We start from the raw sequence: 27,296 nt of genomic DNA, 5'->3' as shown, positions 1-27,296 counted from the left end.
ATTTAGTCTGACATGCTTTTGCTGAATTAACATGTGTTTTTGCAGTGTAGAGAAAAGTGGCCTTTTTAGCTTTGAAGATTAATAGAATATGTTTCTCTCTTCCCAGCTCATCCCATGCAATATACATTCACTATTTCTGTCTTAAAAGACTTTGACTTGTTGCATATTTTGATAAATATTTTCAGTTAATAACACCTCTTTTACTTTGTTGCACATTGCACCTTTATTTTGCATGTTGTCATAAATAATAGAAAAGCTGCTTTACACTAGTAGCTTGGCTAGGTAAACATTTATACATGACATTAATATTATCTTTTTTGTTTGTTTTATTTTGGGGCCTACCATTAAATGGCTGCCTGTGAAACCATCGAAAGCTATCGCTTGCTTTGAATGAGAAGGGAGCATGCGCAGACCGTGGCAGCTTTCCTCATGCCAAGAAGTCAAGAACACCTTGAACTGTACATCCTTGTGATTCTGCCAAAATGTACCAGTGTTAGTTAAAAGTGTCCATCTGACTGCGCTTTGGCAGGAAGGAAGGAAGACTATTGAAAATGTTCCCTAGCAATTGTTGCAAACTTATAAAATGTATTTGTTATGTATGCTTCATTTGTTAAAAACTGGCATGGTCAGGTTTTTAGAATGCGTCAGGGTGATGAGAACTCATGCCACCATGACTGACCAATCAACGTACAGGTTTTCCTGAAATGCAACATTTTGTGTAGTCTGCCAAAATGTTGTGTATAAAAACTGACAGGGGCGGGCTTTTCTCAGCTCAGCTGGCTTCTTGCTCATTTTGGCTTAGGCTTCTATGGGTTAGGTACGAGAAACGTCCCGGGAGATTGCTGAGGGTTTGCGTCCGAGGAGAATCAGGGGGAGGTTTCTTGCTTCCACGTCATATCTTGGCCACATTCCTTTGAGGTCTCGTGAAGGGCGGGCTGTCTCCCTCCCTGCTTGCTCTTTAGACACAGACAGATGCAGAAGAACAGCTGATTAAATAGAATTAGATGCTAAACTTCAAGTTTTGCTTTGACTAATTAATTAGGTCTGAAAAGATTTATTTGACTTATGCATTTATTTTTCTTAATGGGAGATTTTTGCAAACTATTTGATTTTTGATTAGCCTTGCAAGACTATATTTTTTCTTAGAAACTCTTTAACAATCTTGAATGACATTTTGCGCCACATTCCTACATGTTATGCCTATATGCAGACTGTAATGTGTTCTGTATTAATGCTAATTTTCCTGTTTTCCAAATTCTGTAACCTGATTGATATTTTACTAATGAATAAAGGGTCAGAGAAAAATTAACTTTTTACTAGAAAATAAAACCCTTTAAACACTCAACAACTCTCTTTATTGGCTTAAAATAATAATTGCATTTTTGACTGTTCATGATTATTAAAGTCTCCTGAAGGTAATACATGGTGTGAAGGGCCCAACACCTTTTGAGCGGTAAATTAGAGGTAGCATGAGGGTTTTGCATTGAGAAATTACCAGAAGAAATTACCGCTCCATCAGTTTTTGGTAATCAGAGGATGGTCATTATTGATTAGTTTGGTGATTAATGATTATTGATTTCACCATCAACTACTCAACTAATGGATCATTGACCTTAGAAAGAAAATAAAATAATTGCCCAAGTTAGATAAATGTCCAAGTCCTGATTCCTGACTCCAATGCTCGGAACCTGAAGATTGGCAAAGCAGTACTCGAAGGTGATGCAAGAAGTGGTGTGAGTATAAATAGGGTTGTGAAATGTTGTTAATATGCTAGCATGCATGCATATGTATTTTTGAAGTGTTGAAAATAGTAAGGATTTTTTTACTGTTGGTGACATTTTGCTCATTTTGAATTGATGGTGTTATTGATTATATTGGTAATTTCATAGGACATAATTTTTGGTTATTGATTACATGTTTTAACTCTTTATGTTAAGTTAGTGTCTTGTTCTATGTTGTCTGAACACGCAGGTATGCACACCTGTGGAATCCCGGGAAGGAATAGTGGGTGGTAAATGGAAGCCACACTGCACTGAGGTTACTCGTCTGTTGGAATAGCACTGAGAAGCTAGGTAGGGCTGGCAGTGTTAAATTAGGGACTATTTTCTGTGTGAGTGATTGTAGCAAAGAGTTCGCTGGTGAAACTTTGGTCTGATATCACCTAGAAAGGGTCACACCAAAGGAGTAGCAGGTTCTTCTGAGCTTGAGTGACAGCAAAAGGGTTCGCTGGAGAAACTTTGGACTAAGATATATCCTGAAGGATAAGTCCAAAGGAGTAGCAGGTTCTTCTGAGCTTGTGTGACAGGTAAGCGGAAGGGATTTACCTGTAGTGTTTGAAGAGTAAACGGAAGGTCTTACTTTGTGAAGGGTAAGCGGAATGTGTTACTCGCAGTGAATATAAATCTATCCTTTATTTAGCACAACAGACAGAGTAGCGAATGTATTTATGTTGTTTCTAACAGAGTTATTGATTACGAAAATATTGCAGTAAGGTTTTGTGGAGGGTCAGTAGTAGGAGTAAAACTGACTGAAATTGAGACTGACAGCTTTGTAAAAGAGAAATTGCATTGAACTATTGCAAAAATGAAATTGTTTGAAGGCTTAAAGAAGCTGTTAGGAGGTAAAGTGAAAAATTCGTTTTTTATTGGTGATGCTCCTGAAGGAACACCTGTGCATTTTATGTCTACCAATTCGGGACAAAATACATGTATGTGGGTTCACCAATGGTGCAAGATTACTGAAAAAGAGGGTGTTTTGAGGTTTCCAAAAGATGGTACTTTTGAACTGCAAATTATTGACAAATTAAGGGAAGTGTTATGTGAAATAAATACACCATCTAAAGCTGCACAATTTGAGGCCTTAAGCCTGTGGGAAAAGACAGCAAGAGAGAAAGCAAGTGAGGATAAAAAGGTAAAGCACCAAATGCAGGAGAAGAGAATTAATGATGATAAAGTGCTTCAAATAAATAATGATTCAGGGGATAAAATAATGGATGCATTGTTAACTGAGTGTCCACCACTTTATGTGGTTCCCATTAAAAATACTGAAAATAGTGTACTAGTAAGCACTACAGTGGCTACTGCTTCTGTTGAACAGAGAAAAACACAGATTGAGAAAACTGTGCAAACATTTCAGATTGACCCATTACCTGTTGATTCAGCACTGACAGTAATACCTCCAGGTGTTGCTGCTTCAAATGTGCCTGATTCAGTCCAAGAATTGCAAAATGCAGATGCACAGATAATGCATAGAAAAATTATGACTGTCCCAATTAATATGGTCCCTACTGAAAAGGTTCAAAGAACTGCAGAAGGAGTGATTATGGCAGAGTTTATTTCAGAAACTCAGAATACACAGATTATTGAACAGAAATTACTCCAAGCACTGAAAGGTGAGGGAAACATGGTATTTACAACATCTGCAGCTCAGAATAAAATAAATGTAATTGAAAATGTGATTTTTCAAACCTGCTTAGAGGAAGCAGCAGTGATTAAAAAGATAGAAAACATGGGAGAACATATTAACACATGCCCTGAAAAAGAGAAACAGCTTAGTGTTTTAAATTCAGCACTAGAACATGGAAAAAATAACAGTCCATGCTGTTTAAATAATGAAAATGTGAACAAGTGTCAGGAAAAAGAATTAATTTCCCTGAGTAAGGAAACAGTTGCATGTGCAATAACTACACATAATGGCCTGACAGATTTGGCTCAAAAATATGAAACTGATGTTTCAGGAAGTTTCCCATTTCAGAAAAGTTTCAGGGTACATATGGATGATGAAGCAAATGAGAAAATGTGTTCTTCAGAAATGCAACTGCACATTGCAGAAATAAAATATATTTTTAAATGCAATGGGTTTGAGAAATTAGGAGACAAATGGGCAAGAAAACATGAGAAGAAAAAGGAACCACCAGACCTAGCTAGGAAACTGGATAAGGAAAAGAAGCCACCAGATTTAATTGAGAAAAATAATAAGCAGAATGGGGGAGAAGCTTTTGCTTACTCATTGAGAGAAATGGTGGGAAAAGTGCATGTTCCTATGCCACAGAATAAAAGTGAACTTGCAGCATTTCTGAACACAATCCCACAATTGAGAGACAGAATTATGCTGTGGTACCCAAATGTTGATGGATTTGTTGAGATTTTAAAAGAGCTGTGCATTAATTTGGAAATGTTTTTACATTGTCATGCAGACTGAATTGTGGTTTGAATCTAAAGTTTTGCAAAGGCCAGGTGAGGAGACAGTGAAAAGGGTTTGCATGAATGCACCATTATTTTCTGTTGTTATGGAGGAAAATATAGCAGTGATTACTTTCCTGAAGGGTGGAGTGCCAGCAAAGGATGTTGATTGGGTACAGATTAAAAGAACACAGGATGGAAGTAAAGTTGGTTTGGTATGTGCATATTCAGGTATGGATGTTGTACTGCAGGAAAATGTGTCCTTTTGCCATCTTTATAGCAGATTTGAGCATTGGAAGAAGAAATATAAATTTAAACATGATGCACAAAAAACATGGAGAAATGCAGATGCGAAATATGCAAGCTAAGCAAATGCAAATGTCAGTTCTGAAACAGGTACCTATGGCAGGAATTTTCCAAGCAAAGATGGTCCCACAAAATATGGAAAATGCTAAAATTAATTTAAATAAGATGTCCAGAGCAAATGTGAATTATTTCCAGAGACAAAATAAGAACCCAGTCCAACAGGTTGCTGTGTTTGAAAATGAGAGTTTTAACCCTCACAATTCTGGATTTACCAAGTCCATTGTGAAGGTAGTGGAAAGTCCAGATTTAAATGCAGGAGGTTTAAACAAAGAAATTATAAACCCAGTTTTAGAAAAATTTGCACCGAAATTAGGCCCATTTGAGGAAAACTGCAAAACTGTTGTCTGTGACTCTGGCCTAGCAGAAAAACAATTGTTTTGCAAATTAAACAGCACAGAATACTGTACATCAGATAATGTTATTTTTCAGATTCCTGATGAGAATGTACATTTTAAAATGGCCCAACAAGAAACAGTTGTAGCATTATCTTCAGAAAAGACAGTTGAAAAATTACCTTCTGTTTTTGAAAAGGTAATAAACACTGAAATAAGAGAGTTCACAGAGAAGGATGCCAAATTAATAAAATGTGCAGAGCATGTCTTATTAAAATTAGAACCAGATGACATGTATTCAGGTACACCATCAGTTGCAGAAATTTTACCAATAAAAGGATTTTTGATGGAATTGATTGGAAGTTTGTTTAACTTTCTGATCATAGGCTCACAGAAAATAAATGAAAAGAACAGAATAGTGCAGGAGATTAAAAGCATATTTTTTCCATGTTGTCCTGTGGTACCGAATCCAGCCAATATATTTTTTCACATTCCATGTGCTGAAGAATGGCTTAATTTTATTGATTTTTGCAAAGTCCGTGTAACAGTGCCATTGCATGAGAATAGTCAGGAGTACTGTCAAAAAGCAAATGAATATCTGGGACACAAAATTGGAAAGGGAGGTAGAAAGGTGTCACCAGAGAAGGTGGAAATAATTTCCAAGATAAATCCACCTCAAATTCAGAAAGAAGTCAGGACATTTTTGGGAGTGGTTAGCTGCTGTAGAGAGTGGTTAATAAACCTTTCCCTAGTAGCTAAGCCTTTACTGAGGCTGACACACAAAGGTGTGTCTGATCCGCTTCCATTGGACAACAATTGCACAAAAGCATTCCTAGAGTTGAAAGAGAAAGAATGTTGCGCCCCAGCACTAGGAATGAAAGTTTATTTAAAAGAAAATATACCAATTTGCAGTGAGAGGGAGGGCTGCACTCTCTCATTGCCTATTCAAAAAGATGACTGTGTTCAAAGCTCTGTGATGTATTGCCCAATGACCTTTGACCCTAACTTCACAGAAATGTCAGCAAATTATTTGATTTGTGATGAAACTGAATATGAGTGTCTAAATATCATGAAAATATGCATAAAGCCAAATTCAGACTTTAATGATGAACGTCTGAGTCAGCCCAACAATGTCCAATTTGTAGATGGCCCATGGTTGAAAGGTGACACATTAAAAGCAGCACATGCTGTGCTCCTTATACATTATGCTGTCAAAGCTTCATGGCTCTCAGTAGTTGCCCCAGTCCAAAATTCGAAATTGATTGCCCTTACCATAACATGCAGTATATCTGCTCAAATAAGAGTCACTGTTGTCATGGGAGAGAGAAACGCTTATTCAGTTGCACACATGTGTGTTCTGTTAGCATGTACATTCTATGGAATCTTCACAGTTGAATTAAAAGAGGCTCAAGAAAATGTTTTTGAAGCAGCACTACAGGGTTGTATCAGAACTGTTTTTGAGAAAAGTGACAACTGCATAGTGGTAAAAGTGTTATTGCAAAGACTGATGCCAGGGTACAGATTGCCAGTTTCTCTGAAATCAGATCATAATGTGGTCACAAAGATAATGAGTGCAGAACAACAGATTGGACAAGGAATGGATTGCAGCTATCTGCCTAAAGTTTCAAGCATAATAAAGCAACACAATGGCAGCACTGAGTTACCTTTTGCCAAAGACGGTGTCTCACCAACACCAAAGTGGCTTGAAAATGCATATGCAAATGCACTTGTGGAAAACACTAAGGAGAACACTAGCCATGGCTGTGTAGGTCAGTTTGATGTACAGTGTGCAGTTTCTCACCAGATTGCAGCTGCTACACAAGATCTGCATAATGGATGGTGCAACGGCTTTGGTCGGAGAGATGAAGTGGTGAATCATCTGAATCTGATCAAAGTGAAGATAAGAGTGAAAGGCATTGATTGAAAAAGTGCCAAGGATTGATGGTGCTCTGTCCGAGTTTCTCAGCACCTAAGTAGTCTAATTTGCATTGAAAAAGGTACAGAATGCCAATGAGCCATTCTGATGGCAAGCTGATGACAAAGAGAAAAGAAATGCTGAAACTGTCCTGTTGAATTCCTTTTTTATTATTTTAGTTACTTATTTTAAAGAAGATTAACTGTTTCAAGAAGCTACTTACAGAACTCTGCACTACAACATTTGAGCTTGGCTATATATGATCTGAATACAGATAGACTTGTGTTTGCCTTAGAAATAGATTTAAAATTGTTATATGCTCAGCTTTTGCAATTTTAAAAAAAAATGTCACTTGTGAAAATGAAATATGTGTGATTAATTATAAATCATTTTATTATGATTTGAATTATCAGAAGGGTGGATTGATGGAGCAGATTTCCTCTGCAGTCAGGCATTGTTTTATTTTTGTGCTTCAGACAGACTGCATTTAAATTGCCACGCACATTTTGGTGCAAGTTAAAAACATGGCACAATATGAAAGTGAGGCCAATTTAGTCTGACATGCTTTTGCTGAATTAACATGTGTTTTTGCAGTGTAGAGAAAAGTGGCCTTTTTAGCTTTGAAGATTAATAGAATATGTTTCTCTCTTCCCAGCTCATCCCATGCAATATACATTCACTATTTCTGTCTTAAAAGACTTTGACTTGTTGCATATTTTGATAAATATTTTCAGTTAATAACACCTCTTTTACTTTGTTGCACATTGCACCTTTATTTTGCATGTTGTCATAAATAATAGAAAAGCTGCTTTACACTAGTAGCTTGGCTAGGTAAACATTTATACATGACATTAATATTATCTTTTTTGTTTGTTTTATTTTGGGGCCTACCATTAAATGGCTGCCTGTGAAACCATCAAAAGCTATGGCTTGCTTTGAATGAGAAGGGAGCATGCGCAGACCGTGGCAGCTTTCCTCATGCCAAGAAGTCAAGAACACCTTGAACTGTACATCCTTGTGATTCTGCCAAAATGTACCAGTGTTAGTTAAAAGTGTCCATCTGACTGCGCTTTGGCAGGAAGGAAGGAAGACTATTGAAAATGTTCCCTAGCAATTGTTGCAAACTTATAAAATGTATTTGTTATGTATGCTTCATTTGTTAAAAACTGGCATGGTCAGGTTTTTAGAATGCGTCAGGGTGATGAGAACTCATGCCACCATGACTGACCAATCAACGTACAGGTTTTCCTGAAATGCAACATTTTGTGTAGTCTGCCAAAATTTTGTGTATAAAAACTGACAGGGGCGGGCTTTTCTCAGCTCAGCTGGCTTCTTGCTCATTTTGGCTTAGGCTTCTATGGGTTAGGTACGAGAAACGTCCCGGGAGATTGCTAAGGGTTTGCGTCCGAGGAGAATCAGGGGGAGGTTTCTTGCTTCCACGTCATATCTTGGCCACATTCCTTTGAGGTCTCGTGAAGGGCGGGCTGTCTCCCTCCCTGCTTGCTCTTTAGACACAGACAGATGCAGAAGAACAGCTGATTAAATAGAATTAGATGCTAAACTTCAAGTTTTGCTTTGACTAATTAATTAGGTCTGAAAAGATTTATTTGACTTATGCATTTATTTTTCTTAATGGGAGATTTTTGCAAACTATTTGATTTTTGATTAGCCTTGCAAGACTATATTTTTTCTTAGAAACTCTTTAACAATCTTGAATGACATTTTGCGCCACATTCCTACATGTTATGCCTATATGCAGACTGTAATGTGTTCTGTATTAATGCTAATTTTCCTGTTTTCCAAATTCTGTAACCTGATTGATATTTTACTAATGAATAAAGGGTCAGAGAAAAATTAACTTTTTACTAGAAAATAAAACCCTTTAAACACTCAACAACTCTCTTTATTGGCTTAAAATAATAATTGCATTTTTGACTGTTCATGATTATTAAAGTCTCCTGAAGGTAATACATGGTGTGAAGGGCCCAACACCTTTTGAGCGGTAAATTAGAGGTAGCATGAGGGTTTTGTATTGAGAAATTACCAGAAGAAATTACCGCTCCATCAGTAGCCTTATCTAATGGATAGCCTCAAATGTGAGTGTGGTGTACTATAGTATCATGGGGTAATCTGACTAGCAGTGCTAAATGTGATAAATTAATATGTGGTAAATGTAGAAAAATCTTAAAATTGGGTAGTAGAAGTGGAAAAAAGAAAAATTTTAATGAAATCCTATCCACTCCCAAGATAAAACCAGTGCATAGTAGTGTAAACAAATAACTACTGGAAAAGATGTTTGGTCGACTTGTTTCTGCAGTAAAGGCAGGTAACATATGTATTACATTTTATTGCCAACTAATTCTGCTGGTCACTGGTTCTATTAAAGTAACCCATTAGATGCCTTGTTACTGTTTGGGCAAAAAAAAAATGTGTTTTCACTCACCTAATTTTTAGGGAATGCACGCCCCACCTCACCTGGCTACAGCGCAGGTAAAACGGAGCACCGCTCTATTGGAGGGAAGAGAAGGAAAGTAAGTGAAGGACTTATATGCTGCAGTGTTTTTATATTAGACGAAAGCCCAATTTAGCCGGGTCGTTGTATGTTGCTCAAACACTCGGTGTACAAAACCGTGTTTTCTCTCAATAATACGACTCCGCAAACGGGCATTGACGTTTTCGCCATGATAATAAATATAAAGTGGCGCCCAAAGATGATAATGGCGCCGTTTGTTATTGTTCGCTTAATGTTTAACATGCCCAGGTTTCAAAAACATGGGACGCATAGTCGAAAGCATACAATTTACGCGTTGCACTCAACGGGACATACTGGTAATGTGCAAGGACTGTTAGGTAGGTCTATCGTCTGCGAACGAGTAAGTAGAGTCTAATACTCGATTTACGCGTTACATGCCCGTGTTCAAGCTAGGCGCTTACCTGTCCGTCGGTACCCCGGACGTCCGTCTAGGCTGTCTGTGGGGAGGTACCCGACTGAACAGGAAGCAGCTATTAGTATCTACCGCCACGTGATTCACGCAGCACGTGCTCTTACGTCGTGACGCGAGAGGCGCCTGGGAGTTGTAGTTTGTTGTCACGCGGCTTTCTGAAAGGCGAGCTAAATAACCTCTGTATACCGGTCACCATTATTTAGAGTTTGAACGCACCGAAAACGCTGTTGGTGCGCCTGTAATTATCGTTTGATGGTGTATAACATTTTACAGACTAATCATTCCTGTAAGAGTCATTAATAATGGAAGTAAAAGGAATGTGTTTGTCTTCGGTTGTAGTCTAATGTGAAAAGGCAAATAGACAAACTCATAATCAGGCCATTAAGGGGATAGTTTAGGACTCTAAAGGAGTGACATTTACTATTGCTACTCCAATCCCCTCATTTAAGGGAAGAGTCTTGACACTGAAGCGGTGACGTTTACTATTACCATCCCAATCTAATCCATTTTGGGATAGGTGTTGGACACCATAGAGGTGACATTTACCATTCACACTCCTATCTAAGTCATTTATGAGAAGGTTTTGAACACTAAAGGGGGAAATTTACTATTCCAACTCCAGTCTTTAAATTATTAGGGGGAAATGTTGGATAAAAGTGATTACATTACTCTACTGCAAAATAATTATTAATGAGTGTTAAACACTAAACATAACACATTTTTTGTTTAACATTCCAAAGAAAATTATAATCATATTGACTAAATATTATTACATAACAATATTAAAAGTCATACATATTTTATATTAAAAAGTAAACTTAGAAATGTTAAAAAAATGTAAAACATACAATAATAATATATTACGTACTTCAAAAATATTTTTTATTTAATAAATACAATATATACATATAATCAATCAATCAATGACACTTATAGAGCGCGCTACATACCCGTAGGGTCTCAAGGCGCTGGGGGGGGGGGGGGGGTGCAGCTACTGCTCGAACAGCCAGGTCTTCAGCTTCTTCCTGAAGGAGAGGTGGTCTTGGGTCAGGCGCAGGTCGGGAGGGAGGGAGTTCCAGGTCTTGGCGGCCAGGTAGGAGAAGGACCTTCCTCCTGTAGTCGCTCTTCGGATGCGGGGGACGGCGGCGAGGGCGTGGTTGGCTGATCGGAGGTGGCGTTTGGGAGCGTAGAAGTTGATCCGGCTGTTGAGGTAGCTCGGGCCTTGGTCGTGTAGGGCTTTGTGTGCGTGGGTGAGGAGGCGGAAGGTGATTCTTTTGTTGACGGGGAGCCAGTGAAGGTCTCTCAGGTGTCCGGTGATGTGGCTGGTTCGTGGGATGTCGAGGATGAGTCTGGCTGAGGCGTTCTGGATCCGCTGGAGTCTCTTCTGGATCTTGGCGGTGGTACCGGCGTAGAGGGCGTTGCCGTAGTCCAGTCGGCTGGTGACGAGGGCCTGGGTGACGGTCTTCCTGGTCTCGGTGGGGATCCACCAGAAGATCTTCCGTAGCATGCGTAGGATGTTGAAGCACGCCGAGGAGACGTTGTTGACTTGCCTGGTCATGGAGAGGGAGGAGTCCAGGATGAAGCCCAGGTTGCGTGCATGGTCTGTCGGTTTGGGTGCGGTGCCCAGGGCGGGAGGCCACCAGGAGTCGTCCCAGGCGGCGGGTGAAGAGCCCAGGATGAGGACCTCCGTCTTGTCAGAGTTCAGTTTCAGGCGGCTGGTCGTCATCCACTCGGCTACCTCTTTCATCCCTTCGTGCAGGTTGGCTCTGGCGGAGGCGGGGTCGTTGGTCAGGGAGAGGATCAGCTGGGTGTCGTCGGCGTAGGAGATTATGCTGATTATAATCATTTAACATAACACACAAACTAGTTCAATAAAAAACGCAACAATTAACAGAATATATAAACAAAAGACAATTAACTTACAGAAAAAAATGGTTTTTCAAAATTATAAATAATGACAATTTAATTTTCAAATACTAATTTAAAAAACATTATTTAACATGAAACCTATAAATTATTTACAAAAATACTTCAACACACTTCAGAACAATATTACTCATATAAAAACATATGTTTTACTTTTATAATCCATACTAATATAATAAAGAGAGAGCCCAAACCTTTGAGGTGGGTAATCTCAGGAACCACAGCACCAATAACAACACCCAATACAGCGTTGGAAAGGGCAGTTGCAGCAGAAGGACATAGGCTATGCAGACACCCACCATATACATTTTAAAGTTAAAAGAACCGTGCCAGCAAAGTAGTCCCTTGTGAGCGTGTCTGTGTTGTGCTGCGGGCGTGTGCTGGGGGCGTGACAAAGGTTGGGGCGTGTGGGACGTTCCGCCCTTCATGCCATGTCTCATATCGTGTGCTAATCCCAACCTGCTTCCTTTAAATACCCCTCAACACCATAATCATAACCCACCCTTACTCCTTAAAATACCCCAACACCCTTAAACACTAACCCATCTTAACCCTATAAATATTCCCTGTACCCCAAAACCCAAACCTATCCCTAAACCCTAAAAATACCCCTGTGCCCCAAAACCCAAACCTATCCCTAAACCCTAAAAATACCCCTGTGCCCCAAAACCCAAACCTAGCCCTGAACCCTATAAATACCCCTGTACCTCAAAACCCAAACCTACCCTTGAACCCTAAAAATACCCCTGCACCCCAAAACCCAAACCTAGCCATGAACCCTAAAAATACCACTGTACCCCAAAACCCAAACCTAGCCCTGAACCCTTAAAATACCCCAGTACCTCAAAAGCCAAACCTACCCCTGAACCCTAAAAATACCACTGTACCCCAAAACCCAAACCTACCCCTGAACCCTAAAATGCCCCTGTACCCCCAAACCTAGCCCTGAACCCTTAAAATACCCCTGTACCCCAAAACCCAAACCTACCCCTGAACCCTAAAAATACCCCTGTACCCCAAAACCCAAACATAGCCCTGGACCCTAAAAATAACCCTGTACCCCAAAACCCAAACCTACCCTGAACCCTAAAATACCCCTGTACCCCAAAACCTAGCCCTGAACCCTTAAAATACCCCTGTACCGCCAAGCCTAGCCCTGAACCCTAAAAATACCCCTGTACCCCAAAACCCATACCTATCCCTAAACCCTAAAACTACCCCTGTACTCCATAACCCAAAACTATATCTGAACCCTTAAAATACCCAAACACCCCAAAACATATACCTCAGTACCCCAAAAGATATACCCCTATACCCATACTTACCTTATCCAAACATTAAAAAAAACATGCTTTTACCATTCATGCATTTACAGCGAATTTCGTTGTAAATGTGTGCGTGGTAATAGCATATAAAATGTAATGGCATGCGTTATAATGGCATTGCGGAGTCATGGTACTTTCGTAATGAAAGTATGCGGAGTGATGGTATGTGGAAAGAAAGTTGCTGAATAATGGGTGTTTACCCTCCCCTGGTAAGTACATTGGTGGCACGGCGGCCCACATCTCCAGCAACATACTCATATTTTTTCACCACCCATTTGAAAAATGCACAGGTCTCTCTCATTGATGGCCAGCACCGGCATACACTTTTAGACACACCTCCCGACACAAGTTCTAGAATTGCGAACTTTAGAGCTGGGGAGCTACGTTCGAATCTCGGCATCAGCTCAACATCCTGTGATTCCAGGCAAACCGCTTTGTCTCCCCGTGCCCACCACAAATGAATGTGTTCTTCTGTAATGTAAATTGTGCTCATGCCATGTTGTCAAATTCGCGCTATATAATATTGCAAGGGAAAATAAAGTAGGGAAACTCGAGTTCACACACTACTGAACGCGCACTCTTAAGTGCATCAGCAGTGCTCTGTGAATCGGAGCGTTTCACAGGCCTGTCACAGATTAGAAATGCTATCAAAACGAAATCCTACAAAACAATATACTACTGGCCGGCAGCAATTCATACCCGGACAACGTCGGGACGGGCTGCTAGTGAGATATTAAAAAAGTACTTGTAAAAAAAATTATTAAAAAGATAAAAATTGTTAATTAACAATATAAAAGTTTATAAATATTCAACAACAAATATATATAGTAGTAAATAATTTGTTTAATATTTAGAGGTTTTTACAAATGTTAAAAAAAATATACAAAATGAAAACATTTGAAAAAATATAAACCATCACTGGAAGGCCAAGTTTCTGAATTGTCACCAATAAAATATGCCACTTCAGGGAGTCAGAGGAATTTTCGGCATCTAGCAGGGCAACTGCAGCTTGAACAACTGGGGATATGAACAGGGGATATTCTATTCAGAATGGAAAACAATGTGTGCAGGTTAATCGATGTGGATCAATGTGGAATAAACTCGTATTGGAGAGGAGAGACAATTATTTCACGATGAAGAGAGAGTCTAATGACAAGTATTTTCACAAGGACTTTATCATCACAATTCAGTAGCGATATTGGACGCCAGGATTGGAAAGACTTGGAGTCCTTCCCAGGTTTCACCAAAAGGACTACAATCACCTCCCTCAAGGTAGAGGGGAGAGTCCCCATCTCCAGCACCTCGGCATTCAGTTCCAGAAGGTGGGGTGCAAGCAAATGTTTATACATTTTATAAAATATTCCCGTCAGTCTATCGGAGCCTGGGGCTTTAGACTCATCAATGCAGTCTATAAGAAAGACAATCTCTTCCACTCTTATTGGTTCACTAAGAAACTGCTGCTGTGGGGATGATAGCCAGACTATTGCCTCCCCGGAAATGTAATGTGCAGGCCCGTGGTCCAACCCTGCGCATCGGCAGGTATAAAGTCCAGTATAGTATATGCAACAATTCTGCCAAACCTCACCATTATATGAGGTCTGAGTACCATCTGCAAGAGTAAATTTGGGAAAATAGTCACTGCCCCTTTGCAGACGAAGCAGTCTTGCCAGTGTATGACAAGGGTGCTCGCCCTCACCATACCGTTGTGCCCTGGATTACTTCCCAGGGAAGTTCACCTCCTGATCTGAATGGTCACAAATCTCAACATTTGAGCCTGGAGCTGTAACTGGGCATTATCGAGTCCCTGGGCTGCGGCGATGTTCATCTGCTGAAGAGCAGACTCAACCAGCACCAGGGAATGGTGGATATCACGAGGTATACCACACTGTTAGCTATTGTTACACCACGGATATATACCTTGAAAGCTTCCCAAAGGGTGTCTTGCGTAGAGACGGTGTCTTATTTGAGCACAAAGTATTCAGTTATAGTGGATCAGAGTTTGTCTCGAGAACCTAATAGGGAAATCTCCAAACATACTCCACCCTCCTCCCTCCCAGGAATGGAAAGGTTAGCATTATGTACACAGGGGCATGATCTGAAAACATACGGGGAGGCAGTTCACCTTACCCAGCCACGGCAGGAGCAAGTTCAATAGGATACAATAATCTAAACGGGACCATGTACTGTGTGGTACCGAGTAGAAGGTATGCCCCGCGGTTAACACATGCCGATGTTGCCAAGCATCTCTAAGGGAGTATGCAGTACATATATCCTGTAAAACCTTAAGTGCATAGGATTTCCCACCCAGGCTGCTCCCCATTGAGTTGAAAGCAGGACTAATGCATAAATTAAGGTCACCCCCCATCATGATATGATTTACATCCACCCTTTCCAGTATAGACACTAACTCTTGGAAAAGGTCTGGTGAATCTGCATTCGGCACATATACATTTAATAACTGCACTTTCTGGCCCGCTAGGTTGCCCGTGACCACTACGTACCTCCCCTCCCTATCACTGATGTAGTCTATAAGCACAAAGGGAACTGAATGATGTATTAAAATATTAGCCCCGCAGGTGTATTCGCTCTAGGTGGAAAATAAACTATGTGGGAAGCGTAGGACAAGGACGAACTAGGAGAGAGAAATGTGTCTCTTGTAAAAACCTTACCTTCACTCCATGCTGGACTAGGTATTGTAGTTCTAGCTTGCCCTTTCTGGGATTATTGATACCCTTAATATTCCAAGTAAAAAAATGGAACCTTCAAGCCTTGGTCGTCACGTTATGAGGTATGGGCTTGCCTTTTGGTCTCCATGTAGAACCTATGCTCTCACAAGTCAATATTATCCGTCCAATGTGGTATACAATCATATCTGTCATAAACAACCGTTAACCCATCTCAGGCAAAAAGTCACCCAGTGAATCCCCACACTATACAAAAAAAAAGAAACATTGCAAACAATTACCCATAGCATTGTACACCTTGGAGGGTGGGCGATGCCTTGACAGGCAATCCCAATAGTATATTCTAAACAGCAATTATAGTACTAGATAAAGAATTACATGCGAGCACAATTGGAACCATCAATTAACTTTAATAACCATGGAGGTGGAGTATAACATGGCAGTGTGATACCACTAGGCAAATAAGAAGATATCCTAATGTTGAACCACCTGTGGTGTAGCCCCGCAGCTATTCTGTGGGAAATAAGTCTGAACTGTTCGTAGCATGGAGGTCCAGGGGAGAGCATCCAGGAGAGCTACCAGTGTCTGGTCAGCATTCCTTGGCATATTCTTTTACAGGAGATCAGAATATCCATGGGGAGTTGAATAAAAGTGGTTTACCCTGCCCATCCACCTTTGAAAATCCCAAAGTGGTATTTTCTTTTTTAAAATAATAAAACAAAGTCCCCATCGCCATGGGGGCCTCCCATGGCAAGGGGAGCATTGAGCACCTTTGGATGTCCCTTATTGACAGGATTTTCCTGGAGGTGACAGGCACTGAAAATTGGCTGTATGTCTTCCCATCTAAATTAGGTGTGCGGACATATAGCTAAACCTTTGATGATCCGACAGAGTGAGGTCCATTGGAGAGGTTTGAACACATTGAAGATGAAGTAGTTTCAGCAGTTGTCAAACCTATTGTCAGTCTGAATTTTAATCGGTTTGGCGCCCCATAATGTTGGCGGGGAGTGGACTTCAGGGTTCCCTCTTTGCCAACATTTAAATCGGGATCTTAGTTTCTTGGCACTTGTGCAGACTTCAGTGTTATATGGGCTCCTACCGTTACATACAGCTTTGGGATGCTTGGTCTGTGCACATGTGCACCATGAGTCCCTGTACATTTAAATGGCAGGTTGGTGAGTGGAGAGAGTTCGTGGTTCCTTCACTTCCTGTCTTGTTTGCCTGCTTTTCAACTCTATATGTATTAAAGCTTTTGCACTTTCCCGGTTATCTGCATCATTTCCTCAATCACCTATGGTTGTGATTCGACAAGTAGAGGTTCTTTGCTAGGGCTCTTAATTCTTGAAACAGAGAGCTACTGGAGGATCCGGAAGGTGTGTGCATCATCAGGGAGGTGTTCAAAAAGGGAACTTCAGTCTTAAATCCTTCCAATCAAATTGTGTAAATTTTGAGTGTGTAATATCTCCATTATTTACTGGCAATCTTAATTACGCCTAGTTCTACTGGTTTTATTTCCGGTACTTTTTTATGACTTAAACTTTCACCTCAAAATTAATGACTGCTATCACCTCCACAGGTCCCTGTCATCCTCCCATTGAATGCAGGTGACTCTGCAGTGCTGTTCTCTCAATTTTTGTTGTACTGTTCCATACGCAGCTACCTCAATCCTCTGAAGTACCTCAGCACTGTCCTTCCCTTTTTTGGCTTCCTTGGACCATACTTTCAATACTTTGACACTGTCAGTCATTTTCTGCTCTGGCTGCCAGCGTTCAGTTATGCTAAAAGCTGTTGATGGTGCTCTGCTTTTTTTAAATCCCAAATTATTAATTTTATTTTTGTAAGTTAAACATATAAACAGCATTTGTGGCACAACATTATCTCCAAGGAAGTTTATGTACTCTGAATGCAGAGTTCCTCCCTGAATTTCAAGATTCTAGCTACCGGTGGGCTAGATCACAAGATTCAATCAATCAATCTAAGCTTGTAAAGGGCAGCCACTCACCGGTGAGGGTCTCAAGGCACAGGGAGGGGGGGCTTCTGATCCGTCTGTGCACTGAGGTTCAGTCGAAGAGACAGGTGTTGAGATCCTTCCAGAATTGGGTCTGCGACAGGGATTGTCTGAGGAGGAGAGGCAGGATGTTCCAGGTCTTGGAGGAGAGGTAGGATAAGGATCTCTCTCCGGTTCTAGTCTTGTGGATCCGAGGGACAGTGAGCAAAGCCAGCTGAGCGGAGCGGAGTTGTATTGGTGGGTACGTTGAATGAGAGGCGGTGGTTCAGGTACGCTGGTCCTGCGTCGTGGAAGGCTTTGTAGTTTATTAACTTTCTTTGAATTGAGGGTGCTTTGGAAGGACTAAGATAAGGGATTTATATGAGGTTTTATAATATACCAGGGTCAGCTTTTGTATGTAACTGCACCATTGTCTAAAGCCTTAGATTTGACAAAACTGTATATTTTGATAACTCTGCAATGATGAAGAAGCACTTAGGGACTGACTATGAGTCTTGCGGTCCATGGATGGCCAGACTAGTGGGGCACGGGGATGGCAGTCTTCCGACCGCCCTATTACAATTAGGGTGGTCTGACCTCCATTGCCTGCTGCAGCCACCAGGGGACTGTAATTTCCTGGCAGTGTTGTGGCAGTCAGGAGGCAGCAATATGTTTGGCGGGACCACCACAGTCCTGACAAGCATATTACAAGTTTCCTCTCTGCCACGGTTTAGATGGTGGTTCCTTCTCGATGAAAACAGTCGCAGAGAGGAAACAAAAGGGGCCCCCTTTTGCCTTTGCACTATGGGATACATGCAGGGGGGCAGCATGTACCACCCTGTGTGCATTAACCCCAGTTCCTGGTGTTCCCATTTTGGTGCCCATTTTCAGGGCAGCGCTGTGGGAACATAAAAAAAAGCCCTACAGGCACGAGAAACACTTGCAATCTGGTGGGTGGTATCCGCGGGGCGGACCTGGTGCCTCTGTGCCAACTCGTAATCAGGCTCTTAGTGGTTGGCAAGGGAAGGCTGTTTACCTCCTGCACAACATCAGCATTGCCCTGTTTAAAGAAGGCGCCTCATTAACATGAAATCAAGCCTGGCCAATATACCCTCCACAGAAAAGAGTGACGAATCTGGTAGTATAGATTGTGGAGATTTATTTCTTAAGGAACTTTTTGAATGTATTTTTTCTACATTCGGAGCATCATATGGGTATTTCGCAACTGTTAGTGCTTCTTATTCCGCATATCAAAAGGCAGTTTCCTCAAGACCAACCCACCAGACTTTCCCCCCAGAAGGTCAGATACCTCCAGAAGTTCCCATCATGAAATGTGGAACTGAATACTTACAGAGTGGTGCACTTTAAGACCTCACTTCAACCCCTGTAAAGGAAGCAGACTTTCCTTTTTCATGTATGACAGGGCACTTAAACACTTGAAACCATTGGATCTTGCATTTGGTTGGTGTTTACCACACAGTTAGTAAGAAACCTGTCTCAACTCTAATTGCTACCCCATTCCTAACATTCAGGTGTCTAGTGCATTAGACAAATGCCTCTCCTGGTATCATCAGTTCGTTCCCCCTGTCCTGAGTCTCCCTCCTCCTAACGATGTCTGGTCAGCCATTTCAAACTGGAATGGGGTTCGCCTCCTACACGATATCCTGTTACAGGGGATTTCCTCACCAGGGTAGACCTCAAAGTTGCATACTTGACAGTTTCCATTTGACTCCCATTCTGTTTCCTCTTTCAGTTTTAATGGATGGGCAATGTCGGATAGTTTACTTGACTTCTCCAAGACTACATTTAAATTCCTAGTGTTTTTTTGTTGTTGAAATTGCTCCCAACTGGTTTAGTTCCCTCAGGATTAGCCTGTACGAAATCTTTCTCAAGGCTCAGTACCTCTCTACTGCAGGTGGCAGTATGGATTGCAAAGGATACAAAGCAAATTTATTTGGTAAAGTGGACACATTGTTTAAAGCAAATTCTGAAATCACTTACCCATTCAGCTGAGCTTGATGAAGAATCAGTACCTCTTCGCTCATCATTGCCTTCTAAATGAAATTCATGTATTTCAATCTCTTCAAGGTGTGCTTCCTCTGTAATCCTTCTAGCTGGAATGGTAAAGTTAATATGTTTATTTAGTACCACATTCATACAACGTGTATGAGCGGAGTATCCGTTCGAAAAGCTAGTGCCCCAGTGAATTGCTTTTAATATTTAAAAATATTTTTCATCACCGAATACCATGAATGACTGGACTATTAATATCATCTGACTTTAATCAGATTCTCCCTAGTTACATTTGTGCTATATAAGTGCCCCTATTTACATACGTGGATGTAATAGAGAGTAGCATAACATAACAAAACATGAAACATAACATGAAACATAACATAACATATAACATAACATAACCACTTCATAATGAAATAAGATGTTTGTTTTGCATATTATGTGTTAGGATTTGGTTCAAGGAACTGATCTGGAGCCATTGTAATGTATGGGAATAGAGACAAAGGGCTTGAGTAAGCCTAGGCAAGCTGCCCTCAGAACCATTGTGGCAATGCTGCGGCTGCCTTAACTAGCCAAGGCGTGTACGGGCCACCACATGCAAAGTTTTCTTCTGGGTCAGCAGTTTCTTTTAAGCAAGGCAGTTCCCGTAACCATGGCATCATCAGCAAAAAATAAGAGTAACAGCCAGTTCACCTGCAATAGTATAAATGACTATATGGGCTTTTTTTTTTCATTTTCAGGAGTTTTCTTGGAGCACCTAGTGGACATTTGTTTATAGTTTCCTGACCGGGTCAACTATAGTGTTCATGAAGGACCCAGACATGAATAAAATATAACAATATGGTGTTGGAAGTGCCACCATTAAAGGACTGCCCTTCTGTCGTCATGTCAGCCTCCAGATGTCACACTGAGAAGGTTTTTCCCAATGAGGAGCCGACTGCAGCTCCACCATCAGGACAACAATTACCCCCCAACCTCTCAATGAGGCCGTTATGTGAGGCATAAGCAGAGTGGACGGCCTAAATTTGTTTTTGTTGACGTCCTATTGCCGTAGGAGTACCTTAGAAAACCCTTTTGGTTTTGACCCTTGAGCTTGTCGGACTGGTTGTGGCGTTCCTCAATCAGCATGTTATGTTATGTTAAATGAATTTGTTACGCGCACGGCTACTCAGGAGTGTCCCGGCGCAAGACCAGCGTAGTGTGGCAGTGGACTTCACGTGAATAGGTGTGTTTTCAATTTTGTTTTTAATGCAACTGGACACTGGAGGGTATGCATTGCCTGCAGAAGAGCATTCCAAGCAGCTGTTGCTTTAACTGAAAAGGAGCTGCCCCCCATCCTCTGCCTCTTAAAACGTGGGACTCTTGCAAGGGGTAGGGACCAGGAGCGCAAAGAGCACGCAGGGACATAAAAGGAAACCCGCCTCTGCAAATAAAGAGGACCACATCCATGGAGTGCGCGATGAGCCATGATCAATAGTTTATATTTCACTCTGGCTGCTAAGGGCAGCCTGTGGTATAGGCGTAACTGGTTATGGACACTGTCCCTGGCTGACAAACCTGACAACAATCTGGCTGCAGTATTCTGGTTCATCTGTAGCTTCTTCAACAGGTAGCCCGGGATGCCAACGAAAAAGGCATTGGCAAAGTCCATCCTGGATATGATCAGCGTACATGTGATCGTTTTTCTCGCCGGCGCTGTTAGGAGAGGAAAAAAACTTCTAAACGATTTAAGCAGGCCGAAGCAGCCACCGGCCAACTTCTTAATGTGTACCGCAAAAGAAAGCTCTTCGTCAAACCAAACCCCAAGATTTTTTGCTGGCTTCCCAGTGGAGGTCGGACATGGGTAATCGGAAGGCCAGAGCTGCTCTCTGAAATTCGAGGGAAATGTACCAAACAGCAGAATCTCTGATTTCCCTTCATTGCATTTGAGCTGTGCATCCGCCATCCAATTAAAAATTGGGTCGAGGCAATGTTGGGCCTGAAATACGGAGCCGGCCCCTTTAGCCCAGGTGAAGAGCAACTGGGTGCCATCCGCATACGCCATCACCTTAACCCCCAACTCCTCTGCTGAATATATATATCAGAGGAGTCATATAGATGTTAAATAGGAGGGGACTAAGGACAGAACGCTGGGGGACACCCGTTGTGACCACCTGAGGAGAGGAGGAGAAGGGTGGGATCCAGATCTACTCTGATCTACTGAGATCCAGATCTACTCCACCATTCCAGAAAGAAGCAAAGCCAGCCCCACATGGTGCCTGACAGACCAATCCTGGTCAGCCGAGAAAGAAGCAATGGGTGCGGGTCCATGTCAAACGCGGCTGAGAGGTTGAGCAAAATTAGCGCCGCACTCCCGCCTGCATCCAGACAGTCTCGTATAGCCTCTGCCACCTCAACCATCACAGTTTCAGTGCTGTGTGACGGGCAAAACCAAGATTGCGCTGGATGTAGAAGTCCCTCCTTTTCCACAAAGTCGGTCAGCTGTTTATTTACCGTCTTTTCACATACCTTTGCCAATGTAGGGAGGAGGGAAATAGGCCGGTAATTCCCTGAGCAAGGGGGATCTAGTGATTACTTTTTGAGGAGAGGGCGAATCTTAACCTCCTTCCAAGCCAAAGGGACCACCGCTTACTGAAGGGAAAGATTGATAATGGCGGTCACTTCTACATTAACAACCTAGCCGGACACGGGTCAGAAGGTGATCTTGATTTTAAAGCTTTAAGAATTTTAAGACATTTCAGCGGGACAACTGGCCTAAATTCGGACAGTGAACATCCTGTGACTTCTGGGGAATAGACCAGAGCATCCTCTGCGTGGATAGTCCGAGGAGTGAAAGTTGCTTGAATCCCTAAGATCTTAAAAAACAAGTAAGAGTGTTACACAATGCAGGTGAAGATGGCATTACACTAGCTTGGGCCACAGGAGACATGAAACTCTGGACAATCGTATACATTTCCCTAGAGTTATTGTTGGCAGCTTCAATATGAGCGGAGTAAAATTGCCCTTTGGCCAAATTAATCGATGCATAGTAGGACTTCTGCTCATCTCTAAGCTTGCTCTTGTCCGCTCGGCAGTAGCCACCCCTCCTCCATGTCCGTTCAAGAATTTTACATTTGTGCTTCAAGCCTTTAAGCAAGGAATTAAACTAGGGTTTAGACAGTGATTCTCCAGCCAGCCTGGTCGAGGGAGGAGTGGCCACCGTCGCCACTGCAGACGAGACCCAGCTAGAAAACCCGCAACCTGATCGTCAAGCTCTCCTGCCAATCTCGGTTTAGAGGCTCCCAGAGCCGTATTAAGTGCAGACGGATCAATTTGACCAAAGACTGGTTTGTGGCTTGGATATGATGAGGGCTCTGCCTTGGACACTTTCTACGAGAAATTGATTATATAATGATCCGAGCAGGTAACCGGACTAGGCTTCTTTAATTGAATCGGAAAATTAGTGCAGATGGGATCTAGAACATGTCCAGCTTGATGTGTAGGAAAGCTGACATGTTGATTAAGCAGAGCGACATGCAGCCCATCAAGCAGGTCATGTGTGTCCTTACTATCTGTCTGGTCCAGATGTATATTCAGTACGACCAGGACTAAAAAGTGGGAGAATCTGACCGCCCTGGTAGTGATAGTGTCACCCCATTCCTGGAGAAACGTCCCACTGGGCCCGGAGGACTGTAAATCAGTGAACCTCCAAGAGTGAAGTGTGACAACAGCCAAATACTAAAGTCTAGGGCTTCACAGCTACCCCAAGAGGAGGTCTCTTCCCTGCGAAGCTCCCACTTAATATTATATATGATCCCAACACCACCCACTCGCCCCAACGGACGATCAACTCGGGAGATTTTATAACCTGAGGGTGTTGCCAATGTAACAATCGGGTCGGAGGAGGGGTCGAGCCAATTATCTGTCAAAAATAATAACATGTGCGACATGTGCAACAGCGGATAGGCCTTGGCAGAAACAGAATGGGGGAAGGGCAAGATACCTCAAAAGAGGAGGCAACAGCCCTAAATATCCTGTGCTATTGGTTTCAAACTGCCTTGCAAAAAGAGGTGAATCCTCAGAACACTTGCTGCCTGTGTTTATACCAATTCTGGCCGTGTTTACACCACTTTGTGAGCAATGTAATAACTCAATGAACTGGATGAATACAACTTCATGAAATAAAGAATTTATTTGGATTGAAACTCGAATGGAATGAGACTATTCTTATATGAGGATACTATACGTTTTGCAACGCGCCATTAAGGTTTTGGTGCAGGAAGAAAGAAGGCGCTGAGCTAACATTCCTTTTACCCTACCATTCGATATTGCATAGTGGTTGTACTGTTTTTATGATGTTGTACACTGCAATGTTTTCCGTGGACATTAGTTTATACATGATTGCCTTGTCACCCCTTGGGGCTTGTGCTCAAAAGTCAGCAATGTGGAGACATCTGTGCGTTGCAAGAATACATGGTTTGAAAGTTACAGAGGCAGAGAAAACACCATTAAATACTTATGATAAGAAAGATCCCCATGACCTTTAGTATCCCTTCAAAAACCCAGGACATCTAACCCCAGGATATGAAAGTGAAACCCACCCAAGGAAGGCCTTGGTTGTTCAGTGTCTGTGAGATAACTCAGCAACTGGTCACTGTGCGGTAATGCTTAGAGGATTCAAACACTGACAAACTCTGAAAAGAGTAAGACTGTAGGGTAATTTTCTAAAGAAATTCTCTTTTCTGTAGGGGTTTTCTGAAGATAAATCTTTATATTTAAAAGCCATGATAACTAAACCCACTTGCAGTCACCCACTACTAATACTGATCTGCCCGTGGCATCGGCAAAATGATTGCCCTCCATCCTGCAAAATGTGTTGACAGGCACTAAGAGACTCATATATCTCACGTAAACGGATAGGTCTTAGACTATATGAGGGTCCCAAGAAGGGAGAGGGGCCACTTGCACAGCAGGGACTTATGCAACTTTGCAACTACATTTGATGATGGATCATTGAGTTATGGGCTAAAGACAGTCATAGACAAGCAGAGGGAGTTAGACTCAGAAAGTTATTTGGAATGGATGAAAAAACTTTCCCAGAAGAGCGAGCATTAGAATACGTAGGAACGAGTGGATAAGCCAACAGAGTTAGGATCACACGAGAAAATATAAACCATAAAATAGGCTATGTTAAGGTTCCATATTGAATTCTTTTTTTAGGGATATAGAATTAAGTTTGGGGAAGTGACCTGAAATGAATACAGGCTATATTTGAAAGCTATGCAAGCTCAGTCCATACTTGCAAATGGTGTAAATTAATTGATAATGGATTGAACTCCACAGCCAAAAGCAGTAGGCCTAATACCTATTAACAGTCCAGACATGCATAATGTTGCTGCAAGTACACCATTTGAAATCAGATACACGCACAGATTGAAACCTAGGATCTTCCCAACACAGCTATATTCTGCAACAAGGAACATTATGTGTGATGTAGGGGTATTCAGATATGAAGATGCCCTAACAACTGTACAGGACATCTGACAGATATAATAATCTGGGGATGGGGGTTGGAGAGGTGGTTAATCTGGATAGTCTAGATATAAGCCTCTACTAAGGTACAGGATCAATATTCCATCTAGTTATGCATTGGTAAGATTATCAAGGGTGAAATAGTCCCTGTCATGGAGTGAAATAAAGTCATGGATGTTAAAGAAAATAGATCTGGGGAAGAGAGTGACCACAAGAGTAGCCTTGGTGAATTCTAAGAATGTTTGAGAAACATGGACTTGCATGATGTATGGAGTCGGAGTATATAAGTCTTATAAAACAGACTGTTAATCCAAGGCTTCCTAGTTTCCAGCCCGGAATAACAAACATAACCCTTCTGGAGAAAATACCAACTTAAATTTTTTTAAAGCATTAAAGATTTAGATATATCTCATTGCGTAATAACCAAGTAGTAAGCAACAAGGGCAGATTTTCTTTTCATCTTTAGTAGAATGTATGCAGCCAGATAGTAGAAATCCCTGCCTCCCTCTCTGGTTGTGTTTGTTCTAGGTGCATGTAAAGGTTTTTTTGATGCTGGTATAAGCAAACTGTGTTGCCCAGTTGTAACAGGTTTGGATTAAAGAAAAATAGAACAGTGTGCCATATGCACAGCCATCACCCCTAAGCTGCAGAGATTTTCCTGCCCCAGTGCTAATCCATTTTTTTAATGTTTGGGGCACTTCATGCTTCATAACCTTTTCCACAAAATGTATCCATGCCACATGTGTGTGCTTTTTGCCCTCGGGTTGGGGATTCTAGAGTTAATCAGGGTTTGTGGATTCCTCAGGAGGAAAACAGGTAAATAGCCAAAATATAGCATAACTATTTTATGAAAAAATGGGAAAAAGTGCTGTGCAAGAAGCCCAATGTTGGAATCAACATACCTTTACACCCGTAGGACCCTTCTGGTCACAGGGCTATATAGTGTTGGTTGGTTGTCCAAAAACATGCAATTCCCAGAGCCAACAACTTAGCTGGCAGTTCTTTCTGAACCAACCATGCAGCAATTCATATGGTAAAGTGTAATGAACAAACAAATGGGTATGAAGGAAATCTATGTATTTTTGAATGTGCATTTGATATTGGGATACCCATAATATAAATATTATTCAGAGGGCATTTGGAAAAATTTGCTCTTTATAGTGCACATTTATTTGGAAGGCAAACATTTTAAATAATCCAATTAGTAATAACAAATGTTTTTTGATTCTGTGTTCCCAAACTTAGTCTGATATAGAGGTACCCCACTTGTGTGCCTGGCCTAAATGCAACATAGATACAGAACATTTTTGGCATGAAAAACAACCCCTTTTTGGCGATGTGGGTAGCTGCACAATTTAGGCCCAGACTCAGCCAGTACCCCAGCAGCCCTACTAAAACCAGACAGGTCTGAAAACGAGAGACCTAGGTGACTCCTGTGTGGTGTTACTTACATGGATACTACTATGAATGTTTTCTGCGTCACAGTGCTCTGCATCCTCAAACCTTAGCTAAAATCACACACTTTCCTCACATTTCTGTGGAGGGAAAGTTTGAGAATCTGTTAGTAGCCGTAAAAATGCCTCACATTTCTCCTAAAACAATAGCCAACGTGTGTTGCTGGGCATAGGACTCACAAGAGGAAAGCCCCCAAAACGTGTTGTGGAGATATCAATTTTCTGACATGAAAACTAACCCATTTTGGTGAAGTGGGGAGCTGTGGAATTTGTGCCTGAGCTCTTCTCCCACCAAAAAAAAACATAGCAAACCCCAAAATCTCTGAAAACTGGACACACAGGGGAGTCTAGGGTGGTATCGATGGATTCCCCTGCGTTTTTGTACCTAGAATGCTTGCAAACTGCAAACTTGAGCTAACTCCACAAGTTTCTCACATTTCTGTGAGGAAAACATCAGGAATCTGCACAGATCCACACAATTCCTACCTCCCAGCGTTCCCACACTTCTCCTGATAAAAACGTGTGTGGCTGGCCTAGTGCATGTAACAGGAATGGAACAAACCAGGGACCATGCGAGTCTTGCATGCTAGGGCCATTGACTGATATTAGGGATTTTTGTTGAGCAGCATGCTGCACTACTCTACCCTTCTGACT

At 41.6% G+C, this 27,296-nt stretch overlaps 1 protein-coding gene across 2 annotated transcripts in view; it reads right to left on the bottom strand.

Moving 5' to 3' along the window:
• Positions 1 to 27,296, bottom strand: part of LOC147725449 (uncharacterized) — a 250,903-nt gene that overhangs the window by 43,109 nt on the left and 180,498 nt on the right. For both annotated transcript variants that reach the window (XM_086964116.1, XM_086964117.1), the window contains one exon: positions 19,663 to 19,775. In XM_086964116.1, the coding sequence (XP_086820242.1) occupies positions 19,663 to 19,775 (113 nt within the window). The remainder of the gene's footprint in view (positions 1 to 19,662; positions 19,776 to 27,296) is intronic.

This window comes from Lissotriton vulgaris, chromosome 3_2, assembly GCF_964263255.1.
Source record: "Lissotriton vulgaris chromosome 3_2, aLisVul1.2, whole genome shotgun sequence".
Taxonomy (NCBI): domain Eukaryota; kingdom Metazoa; phylum Chordata; class Amphibia; order Caudata; family Salamandridae; genus Lissotriton; species Lissotriton vulgaris.
The sequence above is the reverse complement of the archived record's forward strand: the minus strand, read 5'-3'. Positions and strand labels throughout refer to the sequence as shown.